The sequence below is a fragment of the Taudactylus pleione genome, unplaced genomic scaffold (genome assembly GCF_031769625.1).
Source record: "Taudactylus pleione unplaced genomic scaffold, aTauple2 ptg000093l, whole genome shotgun sequence".
Classification (NCBI taxonomy): Eukaryota; Metazoa; Chordata; class Amphibia; order Anura; family Myobatrachidae; genus Taudactylus; species Taudactylus pleione.
In genome coordinates this window covers 22879295-22902054 of record NW_028284495.1, presented here as the reverse complement: position 1 = coordinate 22902054, position 22760 = coordinate 22879295, and the positions used below count along the sequence as shown (strand labels likewise).

At 43.5% G+C, this 22760-nt stretch overlaps 1 protein-coding gene across 4 annotated transcripts in view; it reads left to right on the top strand.

The window, feature by feature from the left end:
- Nucleotides 1–22760, top strand: part of OSBPL1A (oxysterol binding protein like 1A) — a 200249-nt gene that overhangs the window by 27867 nt on the left and 149622 nt on the right. For 3 of the 4 annotated variants that reach the window (XM_088469600.1, XM_088469603.1, XM_088469601.1), the window contains 7 exons: nucleotides 3552–3696; nucleotides 6580–6647; nucleotides 7044–7088; nucleotides 10410–10483; nucleotides 10692–10755; nucleotides 11248–11346; nucleotides 14421–14543. In XM_088469600.1, the coding sequence (XP_088325726.1) occupies nucleotides 3552–3696; nucleotides 6580–6647; nucleotides 7044–7088; nucleotides 10410–10483; nucleotides 10692–10755; nucleotides 11248–11346; nucleotides 14421–14543 (618 nt within the window). The remainder of the gene's footprint in view (nucleotides 1–3551; nucleotides 3697–6579; nucleotides 6648–7043; nucleotides 7089–10409; nucleotides 10484–10691; nucleotides 10756–11247; nucleotides 11347–14420; nucleotides 14544–22760) is intronic. The other variant, XM_088469602.1, reaches the window with a different exon arrangement.

Below are 22760 nucleotides of genomic sequence, written 5' to 3'. Positions count from 1 at the left end.
AGTTTGCATTTTGTTAATTGATAAAAATAAAGTGAATCAACTGAAGAGAAATCTAAATCAAATCCATATATGGTGTGACCACCCTTTGCCTTCAAAACAGCATAAATTCTTCTAGGTACACTTGCACATAGTTTTTGAAGGAACTGGGCAGGGAGGTTGTTCCAAACATCTTGGAGAACTAGCCACAGATCTTCTGTGGATGTAGGCTTGCTGAAATCCTTCTGTCTCTTCATGTAAATCCAGACAGACTTGATGATGTTGAGATCAGGGCTCTGTGGGGGGCCATATCCTCATTTCCAGGACTCCTTGTTCTTCTTTACGCTGAAGATAGTTCTTAATGACATTGGGTGTATGTTTGTGGTCGTTGTCCTGCTGCAGAATACATTTGGAGCCAATCAGATGCCTCCCTGATGGTATTGCATGATAAGTGCCCAAATGAGAAAAAGAGTTTCCTGCACAGGCCAAATAGACTATTTGTTGGAGCACTCTTAAATATTTAAAAAATGTAAATTGTGTAAGAAATGATTAATAATAAAACATCAATTTTAATTATTACTCTATAAAATAATGGTGCTCAAAAAGCACTAAAAATGCCAATAAACAATAAAGAATAAACATACAATTGTCTAAAATCCAATCCTGTCTGAAAAAGTCCAAATTAAATCTTGTAGCAGGATAAGGAGAGCGATAATATTAATGGGCAATAATTCACATACAGGGAGACAGAAGAATTGCCAGCAGACACAGGTAGGAATTGGTCATTAATCACAGGTAAAACAGAACACCACTGCAATTATGAGTCTATCTCTCATTTGCAAAAGAAAAAGAGAGTTATCCTGTGTTCTCGTTCATATCACATTGACAACCTTTTGCAAATGATCATATAAAGGTATTCCTGAAAAACTCAGGCCTTTGTAATAAACCAGTTAACAATATTGATTGCATCACATGATTAAATCACCAGTTATCCACTGTGTAAAGGCCCCCATTCATCAGCAATTCGGCAATTTGCTATCGATTGTGTAGAAAAATCTGCTATGTATGGGCTTCACAGATCGCAGATTGCAACCAAAAAGTGATTGGAATTGTTAAATCAGATTGTCCAACATGTTGGATTTCACAAATCGATTGGGGCTGTAAATTGCTAGTGTATGGACATGATCAGCAGATTTGCAGACCGTTACTAGTAAAATGATGGGCCTTTCAAGATTGCCAGATCTGTGTTTGCTGCAATCGATCTGCACATCACTGAAAAAGATCTGTAATGTATGGGCGCATATTGCTAGATTGGGAAATCCTAAAATCGGGCAATAAATCTTCAAATTGTTCAATTGTGGTTTTCAGATTGCTGATGTATGGGGGCCTTTAGTGTTGTTAGGTACTTTAAATAACAGCATTAAATCACCAATTTACATTTGAGGGTCACATGACACTAGGTATTAGATGGCAGACTGAAAGAAGTAAAGTAAGGTACATGAAGCTTCTCTCCACTTCTGCTTTCACTCAGAATTAGTGCAAGCCGGGTGATGAGAGAGTGTAGAGACCAGTGTCTATAGAAACAACAGTATGGTAGTTTTTAAGGATTTGTCGGGTGTTAGATGATCTCTGTTACCAAGAGGCATTGCAGGGCTCAAATGCGCCACAGATCAGTCAAACTGTCAGCAGAGAGGATATAAAGTACCTGTATCATCATATGATGTCTGCAAACAGAAAATGGTCTGCGCTGTGCTGCAGTTGACAGTCATGTCAACTGTTAAATGTGTTCCGTATCCACACTTTACAGAAAAATAAAGGTCCAACTACAGAGTGTGTAGCGTCTGCGGTGTGTCGCGCAATGGTGATTGCGGTCAGCTGGCAGGGCCCTTGATGACGCGTGTTTCGCCCGGAGGCTTGTTCACAAAGAGGAGTGCCCAGGCGCAGGGCTGGAGACCGGTACAATGAGTGTCTGCAGCCAACAGTAAAGCATGGTGGAGGTTCCTTGCAAGTTTGGGGCTTCATTTCAGCAAATGGAGTTGGGGATTTGGTCATGATTATTGGTGTCCTCAATGCTGAGAAATACAGGCGGGTAACTTAACCATCCTGCAATAACATCAGGGAGGCGTCTGATTGGCTCCAAATTTATTCTGCAGTGGGAAAACGACGCCAAACATACAGTTAATGTCATTAGGAACTATCTTCAGCGTAAAGAAGAACAAGGAGTCCTGGAAGTGATGATATGGCCCCCACAGAGCCCTGATATCAACATCATCAAGTATGTCTGGGATTACATGTAGAGACAGGAGGATTCTGAAAATCTGTGGTTAGTTCTGTGTGCAAGTGTACCTAGAAGAATTGATGCTGTTTTGAAGGATGATTTAGATTTCTATTCATTCACTTTGCATTTTAATTGATAAATATAAACTATTAACACATCTATTTTTTAAAGAATTCTTACTGTTCAGCATTTTTTCCACACCTGCCTAAAACGTTTGCACAGTACTATATGTATACTATCTTTGTTTTTCAAGCAAAATACCTGTATATAATTATATTATGTAACATATAGATCCACAAGAACCATTCTTGCTTAAAATGTGCTGATACTTATTTAATTAAAAATGCTTTGTGGAACTGGTTACAAATAAACACATTATCTCATGTCAACAAGTTGCTTTAATGGTAAATAAGTAGAGTTACGAAATGTTCTGAAAAGGAAAAATGAAGGTGTTGCCCTTAGCAACCAAAAAGATTCTAGTTATTTGTCTAGTCCAGCGTTTTCCATTCCTCATGAGGGGGAATTCAATTCAAAGCGATGTTGAATAGCCCCAGGAGGGAGCTCCCGAAGCTATTCAATTCACCACGCTGTTTGGGCGGGCTAAAGGATTTTTTCTCGCACCCTCCTGGGGATGCGAGGAGAAATTCGACAAAAGTGCTGGGCGCGCAGCTGTTTGCCGGCTTAGCGCGGCGCAACAGCCGTGTGGCCGGCACTTTAGTCGGAAAATGCCACTCCTCGTGACTAAACACCAAGGTTAATTAGCGAGAACCGACATTCTCCAATTTAATAGCGCACTGAATTGAATAACTTCCTCCCGGGGCTATTCAGCATCGCGCTGAATTGAATTTCGCCCAGGGAGCACTAACAGTGCATGTTTTCCAGGTCTCCTCACAGAATCACACGTGAAATAATTAGCTCCACCTGTGGATCTTTTAAAATATGTCAGCCAGCAATGAATACACCTGTGCAACAACTAGCAAAAATGTAAAAGCATATACTGTGTGTGCTCCCTGAGGAATGAGTTTGAGAAACACTGGTCTAGTACATGAGAGAAAATCATAGTCAGTCTGGTTGCTATGGGCAACACCTCCAGTTTTATTTTTTAGCAGTTTTAGTATATTTACCCAAACTTGTGATAAATGAGTATAAAATAGCATTTTCATGGTAATTTTCTTATACTAGTCTGTTGATAATATTTTTAGAGTTAGCCATTTCTGGTTATTTTTATGCATGTATAATGATATAAAATATTTCTATTTTAATACCACATTACCTGAAATTTGTTATTTTCATCTAGCTTAACAGAGCTAAACCCCCCGACATCAACTGCACTGACCAGATGGGTAACACTCCCCTACATTGTGCCGCGTATCGTGGGATGAAACAATGTGCCTTAAAGCTTCTCAAAAGTGGAGCAGATGCAAAGATAAAGAACAATAACAGTAGGTCTACATTTCAATGACAATGAAATAAATGGAATGAAAACGGTGTTGATGAAAGCAGGGGTTGAACACTGCATTGCTCTGCCCCATACCTAAATTTGGTTAGGGCTCAAGCCTCCTGAGCCCAGTAATGGACCCACCCTTGTCCAGAAGAGGCCCCCGTCCAGAGACTCCTAAGATTCTAGCCAATTCTATATAACATGGCCAAAAGTATGTGGACACATGACCATCAAACCCATATGTGCTTGTTTAACACCTTATTTAAAAATACAGGTCCCCTCTTTAGCTGTTATAACACTCTCCCTTCTCCTCGTACAGAATTGCACTACATTTTGGAACATGGCTGTGGGCATTGGCATCCATTCAGCCACAAGAGCAGTAGTGAGGCCTGGCAATGATGTTGGGTGATAGGACCTGGCTCACATCCCAAAGATGTTTGTTGATGCTGAGGTCAGAGCTCTCTGCAGGCCAGTCATGTTCATCCATGCCAAACTTTGCAAACTCTCGTTTGATCCCTTACCAAAGCGTTATGTGACATGTACATAAGGTAAGGGAGAGTTGGGGACCATAGGTGTGTGTTTGTTGTCGGTAGGATTATTGTATGTCACATCAGAGCGACTATTACACCCAAGACTGCCACGAAAGCTGATAGCGGCATCAGAATGGATATTTATACCCAACAATAGCTTCAGCCCTCATTGATTGGACTATAGGAGAGAGAGCTGTTGTGCTGCATCAGCCCTATGTGTCTGTGTACTGCGGACTGTAATGCCGAGCAGTTACTCCGATTATCATACTATAAGGAAATATTCCACATTCTACACAATTATGGGAATTGGTAACCTTTAATCACTAATCTATGAATGTCAAATTACTTTTATCAGTGGGCTTGGAGTAATGTGTATGTTTGTTCAGCCGCATTGTTGATCTGTGGCAAACAGTGACAATAAAAGCAATACACAATATAGTTATAGATCTATGACTGTTAACTATTGAATACATGATGGTATGATCAACTTTATACACCTATGCCATCCCTATAGCATATACATTGCGTGTAATATTAAAAACGCAAATACTTGTTATACATAGGATTTATCATATCGCAGCAGTCACATACGGCTCAATCAGCTGAAACATTTCAGGTTGGCCCTGCAACACAGCCGATGCCGATATATCCTGCAACTACATCATTACATCTGCCTGCGTGTATGGGCAACCCACTGACATCAGTTGTGATGTCAGCCCAGACGTATCGAACGGTTGATTGCTAAGTGTGCAGAGTTGGATGTAAGTGTAAATGCACCTGTTTTGAGGCGTATCTTTTGCTCCTAGTACAGGTTAGGTGCAAGTGCTTGTTGATGAAAATGATGACTAGTAGCAAACCAAGCACACACACGGGGCGTGTGCATTGCAAGAACGATAAGGGCAAATACTGTGTATGCATTTTTTTTAGTTCAGGAGCAACATCGTCCAATTTCTGCCAACTGTGTCGTGCTCTAAGCATTTTTGTTTCAGACCACAGTTCGGCATCTGTGAGTCAGAGGTAAAGTGACTTTGACTCACTTGCAGTTTTCTGTCTGCCATTCACTTTCATAGAAATGTAATTCACAAATGTGCTGCATACTATTAATGTGACAAGACTAGCACCCCTATTGTGGTGAGAGAGCCTGTGTAGCTCTCTGGTCTCCCAAATGGACCATTGAATAAACAGTAGAAAGACAACTTTGGAAGTTCCACTTTGCGCTAAGCCAAAGTAATAATGTGATCTGATTACACAGGAAAAACTACACACAACACACTGAAAGATAAAAAATAATAACACGTCCTTTTTAGATGTTCCTGTATTGACCAAATAAGGGATCCAAAGTATGTTCCCCAATATATGAAAATAGAAATGGGAAACCCATTATATAACGTTTTGTGAAAAGTTAATAATTTCTTCTATTTCCTTTTGACCAACTTACCAAGGTGTGGTACATTCTAATGGGGATCAACCCCTAATGATGATGCACTTACTGTCAATAAGCTTAGAAAAGCTCATGTGATGTCTTTATTCCTGTAACTTCCAAACTTTTAGCCCCTTCCCTAAAACAGCATAGTAAGCGCATTGGTTTAGAAGGAGGAATACAAGATCTAAAATCACCCTTATAAAGATTCAACAACACAATAGTAATAAAACCTAAAACAATAAAGATGGGTTTGTACTGTATAGTTGCTTATACGGGTGTTCTAAAAAAGTGGGGTGCTACGGATCTTCCCCTCTTCTACAAAGGGGATGTACCGACGCTGAGATCCCAGCTCCAGTATCCTGTCCGCCGGCATCTCGAAGGTATGTATTTAGGGTTAGGCATTAAGGGGAGGATTAGGGTTAGGCTCTAAAGGGGGAGGGGAAGGTTAGGTTTAGGCACCGGGGAGGGAGAGTTAGGGTAGGGGTTAGGGTGAGTGGTAGTATACTTGCCTACCGCTTTTGAGATTTTCACTGTCGTGATCTCGCTGTCTATATTCTGACCAGCGGCATCCCGACTGCAGGAAACTCATATCCAACCCCCTACAAAGTGCTGGAGCGATGGAAATTTAACTGGTAGAACGTAAAGGTAAGAAGAAGTCTACGATTGTCCAGAGCTACTAATACGTTAACACGTTTTGAGTATTAAACTCTCCCCAGGAAGTGGTACCATTATCAGAAACGTACAGTATTTCAGGGATTTAATCTTATTATATTATGTGATTCAGTGTGTTCCCTTAAACAGGCAGTGCACTTTGCATGTATGAAATCATGCAGTATTAAATAATTAACACTTCTGTTTCTTTTCCTAGTTGTAAATTTTATTTATTGAGAAAAGAACGATTTATTAATGTTTTTAATTTATGATGTTACAGACCAGACTCCGGTTGATCTTGCCCAGCATATAGAAATAAAGCAAGTTCTTCAATCCAAAGCTGGAAAGGTGAGAATATGGAGATGTGCATCTAACAAATTTAGAGGGGTATTCAATATGAAACGTAAACTTCGCTGTCGAAGTTTACGTTTCATATCGGAGCTTTTACCTGCGTTAAAGTATCAGGTGCGCGCCCGCTTATCCCCGTATTCAATATGAAATTAACGAAAACGGGAGCCGGCGAAGTTGGATTTTATTCAATGGTGAAAAGTTATCCCCGTTTTTTATCAAAGACTTTTCAAAACTGCAATAAGTTTGAAATTGAATACGGTGTAAAACTAAAACCTGCGATAATGGCGTCATAAGTGCGATATTAACGCAAAAACTGTGTTTTCGCTCACATATTGAATACCCCTGTTAATCTTTGTGGCTGGCACCCAATAATGAATTGTTATTTCTTTACAGTATATACTGAAAAATCTACAGAGATTTGAAGGTCCATTATGCAAGGTAAGTCTCGTTAGTGTGTTAGTTTGTTCTTTTCGGAATTTACTAAGATTCGTGTTGGTCCCAGTTTTTCAGTTTTTAAGCACAGATAGGATCAATCAAAATGGACTTTTTGTCACTTAAAAAATTGGAAATTTACCAAGCTCCCGGTTTTGACAGGATCGAGTTGTTTGATAGTGTATTTGAATGATACTGTCCATGTTGAAGCCCCGAGTTCCCTGCCCGACATTCTCTCCCGAACAAGCAGCCTGCACATGTCTGTGAAATATGTGCAGGCTGCTTGTTTTTTTTTTTTCTCTTCTTTCACGTTAAGGGTTACATTTTTAAAAATAATTTAATTGACGTGGGGTCCCCCCACAAAAGCATAACCAGTCCCGGTTCCTAAAATTATGGGGGAAAAAACATGTAGGGTTCCCCCGTAGTTTAGGAACCAGCACCTGGCTGCAGGGCCAGTCCTGGTTTTAAATATAGGGGGGAAAAAATGCATAGTGGTCCCCCATATTTAAAACCAGCACCGGACCCAAACCGACCTGGGTGTAATGCCACAGCCCGGAGACCCTATCACCGGGTCTCCATAGCCAAAGCATTATCAGCCCAAGCTATGGATCTCAGAGGAGGTGGGGACCTCCCAAGAAGGGGCCCCCCTCTCCCGAAACCCCAGGCTTAGGCTGAAGCCCGGGGCTCTTCCCCGCACCCCTGGGCTGTGGGTACGGGGGTAATAATGTGGTATATAGTTCCAAACTATTGTATTTTACAGTGGAACTACAGGTGCCAGCATGCCTGCCCTTTGGCACTTGTGGAACTACAAGTGCCAGCAGGTGGCCGGCACCCGTTCCCCCACTGTAAAATAAATAGTTAAAAAAAGACAGTACACACACACCGTACACAGTACAACTTTATTACATTCACCTACCTCACTCACGCATACTTACCTACTGCCAGCTGATCTGTCCACTTCTCCTGTAGAATCCAATGGGTGTACCTGGAATAAAGATGTGATACTCACCTCCATCCTTGCGTTGCTCTCTGTAGCATCCCCGGACTTGGCAACAAAACAAATCAACTGACCTGAAGCCATACAGATAAGTATTGGTATGTGTTGTCACACATACCAATACTTCGCGAATGCTAGCTGACGGGCCACTTTGGACACTCCCACGGCCAGCCAACCAATCAGAGGCCGCTTTAAATATATAGGGGCCGCGCATTGGCTGGGACCCACGTTTAACCAGACAATGAGCGGCCGATATATGTAAAGCGGCCTCTGATTGGCTGGTGGGCCGTGGGATTTCCGAAGAGGCCCGTCAGCTGGCACTTGCGAAGTATTGGTATGTGTCACAACACAGGGCTTGACACATTTTTCTAAAATCTAGGAGCCAGGATGAAAGTGTAGGAGCCAGACCACCGTTTCCCGGAAGAAAAAAAAAAAATTACAGGAGTGAGTGAGGAACACAGCTCTGTGTGTTATGCAACTGTTATACACACTATACTAGTTCACAAAATGGTTACAGTTGAATGGATACAGTAAAATGAACAGCTCCCCTGCACCACCCCCCACCTTCCAGTAATAACGGACCACATTTCACATAAACAATGGTGCCAGAAAGTACAACAAAACCCCCCTCCCTCGAGGTCACACCACTATCCCTCCTGAAGTCTCTCCACAATCCCTGGCCACGCATAGACCCTATTATCGGAGCGCTCTATGCAGCCGGAGATAGCAGACAGTAGACAGCCAGGAAGTACAGGAGGATCAGCGTAGACTGGGACAGACAGCAGGGATAAGAGCAGGCCAGGATGGAGAAGAGTCGTCAGCGCAGGCCGGGACGGACACAGGTACAGCAGTCGCCGCAGGCGACTCTCAACACATGCACTCCTGCAAGATATGAACACCACAATACTAAAGGTACGAATCTCCGCCGAAGCTGATGAGGATCAGCTTCCTCATAGCAAAATCTGGTAGCCATGGTGACCTGGCCCCTGGGATTTGTTGAGCCCTGTGACAACACATACCAATACTTGTCCGTATGGCTTTGGGTCAGTCAGTTTGTTTGGGAGTGGGGGACTCCCATATTTTCTGGTCATTCAGTGTGGGAACAGACGTAACCCTCGTAGGGTGACCCAATGCTTTTAACTGTAACTCTGCCACTTCGTTTCTGTAGTTGCTTTTTGCCCTGGTGTAAGAACCTCTGGAAGCTGTCATTAACATCAAGCTGTTTTGGTAAACATGCGAGGAGAACCGGTGGCATATGTTAAAGGGACAATAAATCTAAACCACAGCTTTCCTTACTTAAAAGAGCTACTGATCACATTTACAAATATATGTGTGAGTTTACATACTGTACCTTGACAAAACTTGAGATATATTGACATTCTAGTTACATTTCCTATGCTGTAAAGCAATACAATATTGTTCTGTTGTAAATCACTTTGGCTAAATGTGACTGTTGTTTTTCAGTCACCTGACTGACAGTCTGCTGTTTGTTGGAGAATATCACCTCCCTCACAATAAGATCAATGTCTAAATTATCATATACTAGAAAGAGTGTGAAAGCTCACATACATAATATTAGTCAGTAGATGAATTGACTGTAAAGAAAATATAAATACATTTTAAGTGACTAGCATCAAAGCTTTCTAATTCAGTGAGCAAGGTATTCCTAGGTCAGAATTCCACAATATCTGTAGGATACAATTGGGATGTTATTACAAATCGCTGAGGCATTCTAATAAAAAGCTGCAGAGTCAATTCCCTGCAAGGTTCCAGCAGTTCTGCATAATATCTGTGTCTCCAGTGGGATGTAGTTTATATGCATGCGGACGGGAAGCTGGCAGTGGAAATACCGAAACTGGAATCCCACCACCTGGTAAAATGCCGATATCCCGAAAGGAATCGGGATACCGGTGTCAGCATCACGACTGTCGGAATCACGAACGAAGGATCCGAGTAAGTATCAACGCGTTAGCCAGGGATGGGAAGGTTAGGTTTAGAGTCCCTCGGGGGGAAATTAGGGTTAGGCACCCCCCGGGGATGGTTAGGGTTAGGCTGCGGAGAGGGGGGGATTATGGTTAGGCACCACTGGGGGTTTAGGGTGCGGGAAGGGGGGTTAGGCACCATCGAGGGGAGGTTAGGGTTAGGCACCACTAAGGGAGGGTTTGGGATAGAGGGGACGGTTTTATGGATACAAACAGATTCTTGAACTAAACATCGCTTAGAAATGATGTAATCACTATGCACTCTTTATGTAAATAATGTTTACTGGAATGTTACATGTAGTCATGCCACATACTGTATGAATATGCTGTGCCTTTTATATCTCATAGAGCTCACGTTTTTTTGGCTGGAAACTTTTTTGGGTGGTGTTGGAGCACGGTGTTATTTCTTGGTATCAGAAACAGTGAGTACTTTATGGAATAAGTCATTTTTTTTTTTTTTTTTTTTGCTGGGGAGGGGGTTAGTAATCCCTGTTCCTATATTTACTACTGCTTTGCAATTCAAAATATTGTTTTTATCATTAATTTTATAATAAGATTACAGTATTTTCCTTTGCATTATTTCCGGAAACAGTTGTGGACCTTTAATGAGTTAAACTTTTTATTCTTTAGATCAGATGCACTAAACCACATCTATCGGCAAGGTTGCAAACACCTTACACAAGCCATCTGCACGGTAGGTACGGAGTCCAACATGCCAGAATAAATTAAATTCAAAGGTTTTTTTTATTGGTTGTGACTTCTGATGTATGTATTTTATTAAGCTGAATGTTATGTGGAGAGTTGTGGATTCTCACTCGTATGTATGTATGCCTTTATGTTGTATAGGTAAACTAAAAATATACCAATCTAGAGGAGTGCCCTGTAATAGTCTAATTCTTGCCTCTTTTGTTTCCAAATTATATATTCTAACTGTTTTATTTAAATGTTACACAGCAAAGATATGTGAATGTGGCTTTACTTTACTGGAAAGTGCTAGGCTTTAAAAAACGCTACATTACATCAAGTGATGGCTTTCATGGCAAACACTTTATTAAAACGATTACACAGATAATACAACACTCCATGGCTATTCCATGCTATAGATGTGGGTAACCAGATCAGAGCATACACACTCAGTGTTAGTGTAATACCTGTACACAGGCAGTGATATGTTGTCCCTTTACAGGTGAAATCATCAGATAATTTGTCTTTCTCCGTAAAATGCTTTGATGACAGCATCCACAACTTTAAAGTACTGACCAAAAACCCGAAGCACACAAGGGAGGTACGTTACATGAAACAGCCAGCGATAGATATATTTCCCAAACAAGCACATTTGAACATGAGTGCTTAAGGGAAATTTGTATACATAATATTTCATATAGAAAACAAACTGGATCGGAGCGCCTAAAAGTGCTTCAGAATCAGAGTGACCACATATAAATACAAAGCGCAAGTGCTACTTGAAATACACATATATATGTGCCAAATATATATATATATATATATATATATATATATACACACACACACACAGTCAGGTCCATAAATATTGGGACATTGACAGAATTTTCATATTTTGGCCTCTATTCACCACCACAATGGCTTTGAAATGAAACAAACAAGATGTGATTTAACTGTAGACTTTCAGATTTCATTTGAGGGTAATTACATCCAAATCAGGTGAACGGTGTAGGAATTACAACGGTTTCTATATGTGCCTCCCACTTTTGAAGGGGCCAAAAGTAATGGGACAAACTAAACAATCCTAAATCTAACTTTCACTTTTTAATACTTTGTTGCAAATCCTTTGCAGGCAATTACAGCCTGAAGTCTGGAACGCATAGACATCACCAGATGCTGGGTTTCATCCCTGGTGATGCTCTGCCAGGCCTCTACTGCAAATGTCTTCAGTTCCTGCTTGTTCTTGGGGCATTTTCCCTTCAGTTTTGTCTTCATCAAGTGCGATGCATGCTCAATCGGATTCAGGTCAGGGGATTGACTTGGCCATTGCATAACATTCCACTTTTTAGCCTTAAAAAACTCTTTGGTTGCTTTTGCAGTATGCTTTGGTTCATTGTCCATCTGCACTGTGAAGCGCCGTCCAATGAGTTCTGAAGCATTTGACTGAACATGAGCATATAACATTGCCCGAAACACTTCAGAATTCATTCTGCTGCTTTTGTCAGCAGTCACATCATCAATAAATACAAGGGAACCAGGTCCATTGGCAGCCATACATGCCCACGCCATGACACTACCACCACCATTCTTCACTGATGAGGTGGTATGTTTTGGATCATGAGCAGTTCCTTTCCTTCTCTTCCCGTCACTCTGGTACAAGTTGATCTTTGTCTCATCTGTCAATAGGATGTTGTTCCAGAACTGTAATGGCTTTTTTAGATGTTTGGCAAACTCTAATCTGGTCTTCCTGTTTTTGTGGCTCACCAATGGTTTGCATCTTGTGGTGAACCCTCTATATTCACTCTTGTGAAGTATTCTCTTGATTGTTGACTTTGACACATATACATCCACCTCCTGGAGAGTGTTCTTGATTTGGCCAACTGTTTTGAAGGGGTTTTTCTTCACCAGGGAAATAATTCTTCTGTCATCCACCACAGTTGTTTTCCGTGGTCTTCCGGGTCTTTTGATGTTGCTGAGCTCTTCGGTGCGTTCGTTCTTTTTAAGAATGTTCCAAACAGTTGATTTGACCACACCTAATGTTTTTGCTATCGCTCTGATGGGTTTGTTTTGATTTTTCAGCCTAATGATGGCTTGCTTCACTGATAGTGACAGCTCTTTGGATCTCATATTGAGAGTTCACAGAACTGATTCCAAATGCAAATGTCACACCTAGAATCAACTCCAGACCTTTTAACTGCTTAATTGATAATGAAAGAACGAGGGAATAGCCCACACCTGTCCATGAAATAGCTTTTGAGTTGATAGTCCCATTACTTTTGGCCCCTTAAAAAGTGGGAGGCACATATTGAAACTGTTGTAATTCCTACACCGTTCACCCGATTTGGATGTAATTACCCTCAAATTAAATCTGAAACTCTGCAGTTAAAGCACATCTTATTTGTTTCATTTCAAAGCCATTGTGGTGGTGAATAGAGGCCAAAATATGAAAATTCTGTCAATGTCCCAATATTTATGGACCTGACTGTGTGTGTGTGTGTATATATATATATATATATATATATATTATATGTGCCAAGTAACCTATTTTAAAAACTGGGCAGTACAAGTGGGTACGCAAACATATAAAATAGTACAATTTATTAGTAATATATTGAGATAGGGTACAGACATAAATAACATGCAGACACTTAAAAAACAAATAAAAAAATCAGACAGTAAAATAATAAAAGCATGGATAAGAGTAATCACAATAAAGCGATCATGGATGTCTTATCTGATTTCTGAGAGGAGTATATCAGTGCGGCACAGGAGCCTGTACCGCACTGATATACTCCTCTCAGAAATCAGATAAGACATCCATGATTTTATATCACTTTATTGTGATTACTGTTATGCTCTTAATCATGTTTTTATTATTTTACTGTCTGATTTTTTTATTTGTTTTTTAAGTGTCTGCATGTTATTTATGTCTGTATCCTATCTCAATATATTACTAATAAATTGTACTATTTTATATGTTTGCGCACCCACTTGTACTGCCCAGTTCTTTTAAAATAGGTCACTTGGCATATATATAGGTCACTTGGCATATATATATATATATATATATATATATTTATATTTATATATTTGGCACATATATATGTGTATTTCAATTATCACTTGCACTTTGTATTTATATGTGGTCACTCTGATTCTGAAGCACTTTTAGGCGCTCCGATCCAGTTCTGTTTTCTATATACGGTAGTTTTTAGGGGCTTACCACCCTGTAGTTTTTATTGGATTGAGCTGACACCCCATATTATTTCGGGGAGTGCCCGTTTGAGTTTTGAACCTGTATGCTAACACTTACACGCATTTGGGGTACCTACCTCTTGTGTTATTGGTGCCCCCTGGGAAATTATTTATTCATTTAAAGTTTCCATAGTAAACCACAATCACTGGCGCTCTAAGAATCCACTAGTTACACATAATATTTCATCTCTGTTATCCACTTCTTATGGCTGGCCCTGACTATTGTAGTAAGTACACCTAACTTGAATATGTTGGTTGCTGCCAGCTGCATGGTAAAGCTTGCTCCATTTGAGCTTTGAAATGCGGAGAGTGGTAAAGCAGCCACACTGGTGTGCTCTATATTTATTCCTCATAAATCATTATTCTTTATACTAAAAATATATATATACATTTTATCTTGCAACAATATGGATCTTTCAGGAGTGGCTGTCTGCCATTGAGGAACATTCTGCGTACAGCACTCACTACTGTTCTCAAGACCAGCTCAGTGATGATGAAGATGAAGAGCTGGTACCTGTAGGAGACTTGAAGGAGTCACTTGAGGTAATTGATTATATTTACCATTTAAAACAAATATATTTCCTTGACTTGCAATCTGTTAACATGTTTTAGCCAATGAAGTGTGCCTTTCCTCTATAATATGTTGAATTATTTTCTATATTGCTTGAATGTTCTTCTCTGTCATCTACAGATGCTGTTTTCATAGACTGCTGTGACAGCATACAGTTTTATTGCCTGTACAGATGTGGTCCCTGATTATGTCTAATGTACAGTAACTGCTCATCTGAGGCACTGTATACCGTTTTACATATTGCTTACTTACAGCAAGTGTTCCAGGTGTACAACAGGAGAGAACAGTAGTATGTGCTTGGCCTATGAGGTAGATGTGGCTTTCCAGTGTTGATAGTAAATGCTACAGTTCCAGTTCACAATATAGGGTATACGTTTAGGAAGCCGGCGGCCGCAATACCGACCGCCGGCTTCCCGACTCCTCAATCCCGGTTAGGGTTACTTGACAGGCGCCTAAAATCTAGACGCCTGTCATTACGCCTACGCCGGGAGACCGGCATCCCGATCGAAGGGATGCCGGGCGCCGCGAGCGGACAGCCGCGGGGGGGAGGAGGGTTAGGTTTAGGGCTCCCGGGGGGAACTTGGGGTTAGGCACCCCCCCCCCCCCGGGAGGGTTAGGGTTAGGCAGCGGGGAAGGTTTAAGCACTTGGGGGGGAGGTTAGGGTTAGGCACCCCTAAGGGAGGGTTAGGGTTAGGGGGTTAGGTTAGGTTAGTTAGTACTTACTTGGGGCTGATCGGGATTTCCAGTGCTGTTGGGCTGCCGCTGCCGGGATCTCTTCCTCTGTTGGCTTGACGCTGCTGGGATTTGAACTGCCGGCCACGCGGCCGGCGTTATTACATACCGATTCCCAATATAGGGATGGTTATGGGATCCCGGTGGTCGGGATGTCGACGGTCAGAATACCGACAGCAGCATCCTGACATTCAGAATACCGACCCAACTAGGTAAGTACATACCCTAACCCTCCCTTCCTGCAGAAGCTGCCAGTATTTATACCACATGCAAAGGAAATTATGTAGTTGCACCCTTTGCATTGCAACATGGTTTGCCCAGGTACACAGTTACTTACTCTGTCTTACTCTATTCCCATATCTGAATCATGCCCTCCGTTCTCATTGTGTCCGGACAAGGTATAGGGGCACAAGCTGGTATATGACGTTTAAAGGGAGCAATAGGCTCATATAACATTGCTCAAATTTAAATTTCTAAGGGATTGAATGGATAAGAACTTGGTTGCAGGATAGGAAACAGAGGGCCTGATTCAGAGCCGGACGCTCTGACCAGAGCGCTCGCTCTGAATCAGGGCCTTCCTACCTGAAAATGGAGCGGTCTCTTGGACGCTCGCATAGCTGTGGGTGACCACCCACAGCTATAGCGAGCGTCCATGATGGTCGCGATGGTCAATACCATCGCGACCATCGGGCTTGTGACGGAGACCCTGCGGTAGGGTCTCGCTGCCGCAAGCCCTGGAGTGATTTTGGCTCTATCAGAGCGAAAATCACTCCCACTGACATCACTACTGATGTCAGTGGGGCTGGCTTCAGATGGTAGGGAACGCCTCCGTCTGGCAGCAACGCCCCCAGCACGCCCAGCAAAGGGGGCGTGCTGTCAATCAACATCGACAGCACGCCCCCTTTGGTGCGAGACCCGTATCGATAGCCGGGTCTCGCGCATGCGCACGACGGAGCTCCCTCCGTCGTGCGCATGCACAGTAGGGCACCATCGACCCACTTGCAAGCGTCCTGCGCTCGCAAGCGGGTCTGAATCAGGCCCAGAGACTTGTAGTAAATGAAGTGCCTTTCACATCAGGGAAAGGTTACCAGTGGAGTACACTGGGGATCTGTACTTGGCCCTATGCTTTTTAGTATCTTTGTTGGTGACTTTGCAAATGGTATTCAAGGGAAAGTATCCCTGTTTCGCAGATGACACAAATGTATGAAACCTGGTAGACACACCAGGAGGGGTAAAACGAATGTTTGATGATCTAGGTCAGACATGTCAAACATGAATGCGGCCCAACTGTACATTTTATGTGGCAGGCAGTAATGCGCTGTCGGGGAGAGACACCACACACCACAAGGCCTGTGTTCCCGCAAGCCCGCCTTCCGGCAGTAATGTGCTGCCGGCTAGAGACACCACAAGGCCTACTTCTGCACTCCCAGCTGAATCTTTGTTGCACACCCAGACTTCTGTATAGGCGCCTGTGAAACAGGCTCAGCCAGCCGGGACAGGACGAGCGCTGCAGCTGCAGCTGACACTGGAGTCACTCATAATATCACACCTGTAAGTATGGTATACGTTTAGGAAGCTGGCGGATGGAATGCCAACCGCTGGCTTCCAGACAATTTAATCCCGACGAGGGACGAATGACAGGCGTCTAAATCTAGACTTAGGTTTAGGCGGTGGGGAAGGGGGGGGGTTAGGTTTAGGCACTTAGAGGGGGGATTAGGGTTAGGCACAGGGGGGAGGTTAGGGTTAGACACAATAAAGGAGGGTTAGGGGACAAAATAGGTTAGTTTATACTTACCTAGGGACGATCGGGATTTCCTCCTCTGTCGGCCAGCCGCTGTCGGGTTTTGAACCGCCGGCCAGGGGTCCAGCTGGATAGGGAGTGCACTTCTAAGCGTAGGCCTTCTAAAAGGGACAGCTCTACACCTCTGTCTGATATTGATTCAAACTCTGAGGTCTCCTCAGACCATGAGGAAAACGTATCGGTAGCCTCTGATGTTGAATCCACTTCCATTCAGGAGGTTTCATATCCTCGGGTTGATGTGGTTTCCTTGATTAAAGCAGTTTAATCAGTTTTACTTATCAAGGATGCGGGGTCGGCCCCTATGTCCAATTATCCAGTGTTTAAGCGTCAAAAGAATGCAGTTTCAGAATTTCCTTTTTCAGTGCAGCTTGAGGACATTTTGGCGGATGCTTGGTCACACCCTAATAGGCGCTTCCAGGTTTCTAAGCGCATTATTTTTATTCTTTGCCTGCTGCTGATCTGGCTAAATGGGAGTCTCCTCCCCCGATTGATGCGCATGTGGCCCACCTGGTCAAAAATACCACTCATCGTAACACGACATCCCTTAAGGATCTGACGGATAGGAAGTTGGAAACTTTTCTTAAGTCTGTTTGCTCTAATGCAGGTGCTGTAGTTTGCCTGGCCCTTGCATCAGCCTGGGTTGCTAAGGCCATCAGTCACTGGGCTGATTCCCTAGAAGATGGCCTCTCTTCAGGTACACACAGGAATGAACTTTTGTTATAGACACAGGTATACTAACTTCCAATGTTTTGGCCTCTTCAGTGTCTGGCTTCGTTCCTGGCGGGCAGATTCCAATTCTAAGAAGGCCCTTGAAGCTCTCCACTTTTCGGAGGTTGTTCTGTTTGATCCGGAACTGGATAAGATGGTGGCTACAGTGGCGGTATCTAAGACAGCCTTTCTCCTTTCTGGGGTAGCCCCTAGATCGCGATCTTTTCATTTTCACTCCTTTCGTCTGCAGGGTAAGGCCAAAGCCTTGTCATTCTCCAGGTCTCAGGGATTCTCTGCTAAAGGTTCTAAACCAGCAGGTAAGCAATCCTGATCTACCAGACACCCAGCTGCTAAGCCAACCGACAAACCTGCTGCATGATGGGCAGGCCTCCACCTGGGGGACACCAGTGTGGGAGCCGGCTGCTTCTTTTTTTTCCGAAATTTGGAAGGCGACCACGTAGGATGCCTGGGTAAGAGGGGTGGTCTCCTAGGGTTACACTTTTACCTTTCAGGGAGCATTCTCTGGCCAAGTTCTTCTCCATGGGTCTTCTTTTGGATTGGGAGAAGGAAAGAGCTTTAAGGGAGTCCATTCGCTCTCTACTGGCCTTCAAGGTCATTGTTCCGGACCCTATGTCTCAGCGGGGCACGGGCTTCTATGCCTGTCTGTTTTTGGTCCGGAAGCCCAACAGGTACTTGAGGATTCCCAAGTTTTGAAAGGAATTACTTTGCTCCATTAATCTAGCCATGGAGCCCGGGGACTTCATGGCTTCCTTGGACAACCAGGATGCCTATTTGCATGTTTCCATCCATCTCTGTCATAAGCGATTCCTCAGATTTGCTGTCTAGGAGGATCATTTCCAGTTTCAGGCTTTGCTATGTGGACTTAACACAGCTTCTCATGTCTTCACGAAGGTTATTGCAGCTCACCTTCGGAGCAGGGTTATCTGAAGATTTAGAAAAGGGGGCCCTAGACTGCACACCCTGAATATATATATATAGATATATATATAGATATATATATATATATATATATATATATATATATATAATGGGAGGTGTTACCTGTGGAGACTATTGTTGCAAACACAAGAAGAGAAAGTACAAGTGCGCAACTCCAACATTACTAATTATATATAATACATTCATTATGCAATAGAATTTTGAAATACATAGAGGTTTTATCATAATTATGGCCATGGTTATGGGCCTACCCACCGCGCCTCGGTAACCTCTGAGGGTAGGTCCCTAACCTACTAGGGTTGAAATCCAGAGCACAGGACACTCACAAACAGGCCCAGCTGAAACACCCCAGGACATCACTCTAATGAGAGAAGGTGAAGTGTAAGATAGATAATAGCAGCTACTGCTGCATATATAAGAAGGTGAAAAATAGAGGTTTAAAAATAATACATATGTATTAAACAAACACTCTCTATGCACACCTGAAGGTTTGAGACGCCTTCAGCCTTTATTAGCACCCCTCCCCCATTGGTTTTAAGCAGGGATTCTGGTATTTTGACTGCACCTTAGTACAAGGCACAATCCTAGGTAAGTCCTAAAATGTTTATACTGCAGTGCAGCTATGGGTTGATTTTTGGGGCATGGTCTCCTGGATTGCTTTGGTTGGGCTGCTTCAGGGCATTACATTATAAACTAATTTTCCTTTTTGCACTTTTAGCACCTTTTATGGTTTATTTAATATATATGCATTATTTTAAACCTCTATTTTTCACCTTCTTATATATGCAGCAGTAGCTGCCCTTATCTATCTTACACTTTCTTACACTTCACCTTCTCTCATTAGAGTGATGCCCAGGGGTGGCTCAGCTGGGCCTGTTTGGGAGTGTCCTGAGCTCTGGATTTCAACCCTAGTAGGTTAGGAACCTACCCTCAGAGGTTACCTGGGCGCAGTTGGTAGGCCCATAACCATGGCCATGATTATGCTAAAACCTCTATGTATTTCAAAATTCTATTGCATAATGAATGTATTATATATAATTAGTAATGTTGGAGTTGTGCACTTGTACTTTCTCCTCTTGTTATCTGAATTTTTCCCCATCCGGAGGACTCTTTTCTCTTGGCCCAGTCTCCAGAGGTTCTCAGGGACATGCGGGACACGGTGGATTTTCTCCAGGCCCACGGATGGGTTATCAGTTGGAAGAAATCTTCTCTGACTCCCACTCAGGAAATGGTGCGTTTGGCGGCCTTGCTGTACTGCAGGGCTCAGCGGGTGTTTCTCCCGGAAGACAAAGTTCGGGACTTGCAGTCAAAGATTTCTTCATTTCTGCATTACCGGATGGTGTCAATTCACGCTTGCATGCAGATTCTGATCTCTCTAGTCTCCACCTTCGATATGGTGGAGTATGCCCAGTTTAATTCATAGCCTTTCCAGTTAGAGATTCTAGCCAGGTGGAACAAATCTCATCTGCAGCTCAGGTCTCAAATAATTGTTCTCTCTCAGGAAGTGCATCACTCCCTCTTTTGGTGGCTCCAGGGGACGTCCCTTATGGGTTCAAGACTGGGTCCTCCTCAGCACCGACACAAGTCTTCAGGGGTGGGGGACGGTGTCCTGTCAGCAGACTTTTCCGGGTCAGTGGTCTGCTCAGGAAAGCCAATTGCCGATCAACATTCTGGAACTCCGAGCGATTTACAAAGCTCTTTGTCAGTCTTCGCCTCTTCTCCAGAGTCGTCCGGTCCGGGTACAGTCCAACAACGTGACAGCATAACCAGCACTCATAAGCCAGCACTCGCAGTTGCGCCACCATGATGGAGGTCAGTCGCATTCTCCTGAGGGCCGAAAGGCATCTTCCATCCCTGTTGGCGGTTTACATTCCCGGAGTGCAAAATTGGGAAGCGGACTTCCTAAGTCATCGGGTAGTCCATTCGGGCGAATGGGCCCTACATCCGGACATCTTTCAACTTCTGGTTCTTTGCTGGAGCTTGCTGGACATCGACATGATGGCATCCTATCACAATCACCAGGTTCCAAGGTACTGCTCACGCACCAGAGATCCGGGAGCCTTTCTAGTGGACGCTTTGGCGGTTCAGTGGACCTTCACGCTCCTACATCTTCCCTCCAATCTCCCTGATTCTGCGGATACTCCGCAAATTGAAATTAGAGGGTGGCACGGTGATCCTAGTGGCTCCCGATTGTCCGTGAAAGGCGTGGTACGCTTTTCTTCATGGCCTTTCCATCGACGCTCCTATGCATCTTCCACTGCGGCCAGATCTTCTATCTCAGGACTCGTGCTTTCATCTGGTTCTGCCCGTCTCGCTTTAATGGGGTGGCTCTTGAGAGCTAAGGGGGTTCTCCAGGTTGGTCATTAACACTATGCTCAATGCCTGTAAGCCCTCTTCTGCTAGGATTTACCATCGGGTTTGGAGGACTTATTTTGATTCGTGTTTGGTCAGGAGTTTTAACCCCAGGTCATTCCGACACTCGAATTCTCTCCTTTTTGCAGGCGGGGCTAGATTTAGGCCTCTGCCTTGCTTCACTGAAAGTGCAGATTGCGCGGTTACCTGATGTTCGGACTTTTCTTCACTGTGTCCTCCATGTACAGCCTCAGTTTGTACCACCGGTGGCTACTTGGAATTTGTCTTTGGTTATTAGGGCTCTTCAGTCTTTGCCTTTTGAGACTATAGACAGCATGGACATTCGCTGACTTACTTGGAAGTCTTCCTTCTTGCCATAGCTTTTGCCAGGCGAACTCTGACTTTAGCGATTTATCCTGTCGTTCTCCATTCCTAATATTTCACCAGGATAGAGCTGTCCTTCGAACACGTCTTGGCTACCTTCTTAAGGTTGTTTCCAGGTTCCACATGAATCAAGACATTGTGGTTCCTTCTTTCCAGATTCCGATTTCCTCACCGGAGGAAGCCTCCTTAGATGTCATGCGACCCACTTGATTTATGTGGACAGGACAAAGGACCTTCGTAGTATGGATGCTCTTTGTCCTGTATGACTTTCACAAACTGGGTTGGCTGGCTAAGTAGTCGCTGGCCAGATGGATCTGTTTGACTATTCTACACACTTATGCTGCGGTGGATCTTCCAGCACCATCCATGGTGACTGCTCACTCAACCCGGTGGGAACTTTGTGGGCAGTGCGACGTGGGGCTTCTGTGGAGCAGCTGTGCAAGGTGGCCACGTGGTCCTCTGCCAATACGCTTAAGTTTTATTCCTTTGACACCTTCGCCTCCCCTGATACGTCTTTTGGGCGAAGAGTTCTCAGTGCAGCCCAGGAGCTTCCCCTCCCTTAGCTTTGGAATGTCGCAGTGTAGAGCCTGTCTCCCCTATGGAGGAAGAAGAAAAGGATATTTATGTGCTTACCTGTTAAATCCTTTTCTTCGATTCCATAGGGGACACAGCTCTTTGCTCTGCTTTTGGCTCTCCTGTTCACATCTCCTGTGTGTTTGGACCTGAGTTTGTGCCGGTCTTCCTTTTCCTCCTTCTCGTTCCTTGCTTTAGGCTTGGTATCTTAACTGAAGTGCCTGTGGCTGGGGGCAGGGTATAGGGGGAGGGGGAGGGGGAGCCTGGGCTGTTTTCAACAAATGTAACTATGTAACAGCTCCAGCTCACCAACCTATACCCAGCATAGATATAATTGTAGGTGTCTACCTGCGCTCTAACTAAATGGATGGGGGGTTGTGTGTTCATGCAGCAGCGGTACCTTCAAGGTCACCCAAACCTTATATAGAATACTCTGACAAAAAAGGGGGGGGGGGATACTGCGCTTGAATGAACTTATGGTGTTGTGTATATGAATGAAACTCAAACTGTGTATGTTTTTGATAATAGCTTGCGTTTATTTGGAGTCACACTGCTCCTGCATAAAATAATGGATGTGTATCCGTGGGTGGATACTAAATGCTTGTTCGTTATAGATTGAATGAATACCCTTAGGTATTTATTAATTGGTCTCGTGTTAAGGTGCCTGACCAAGTGAAGA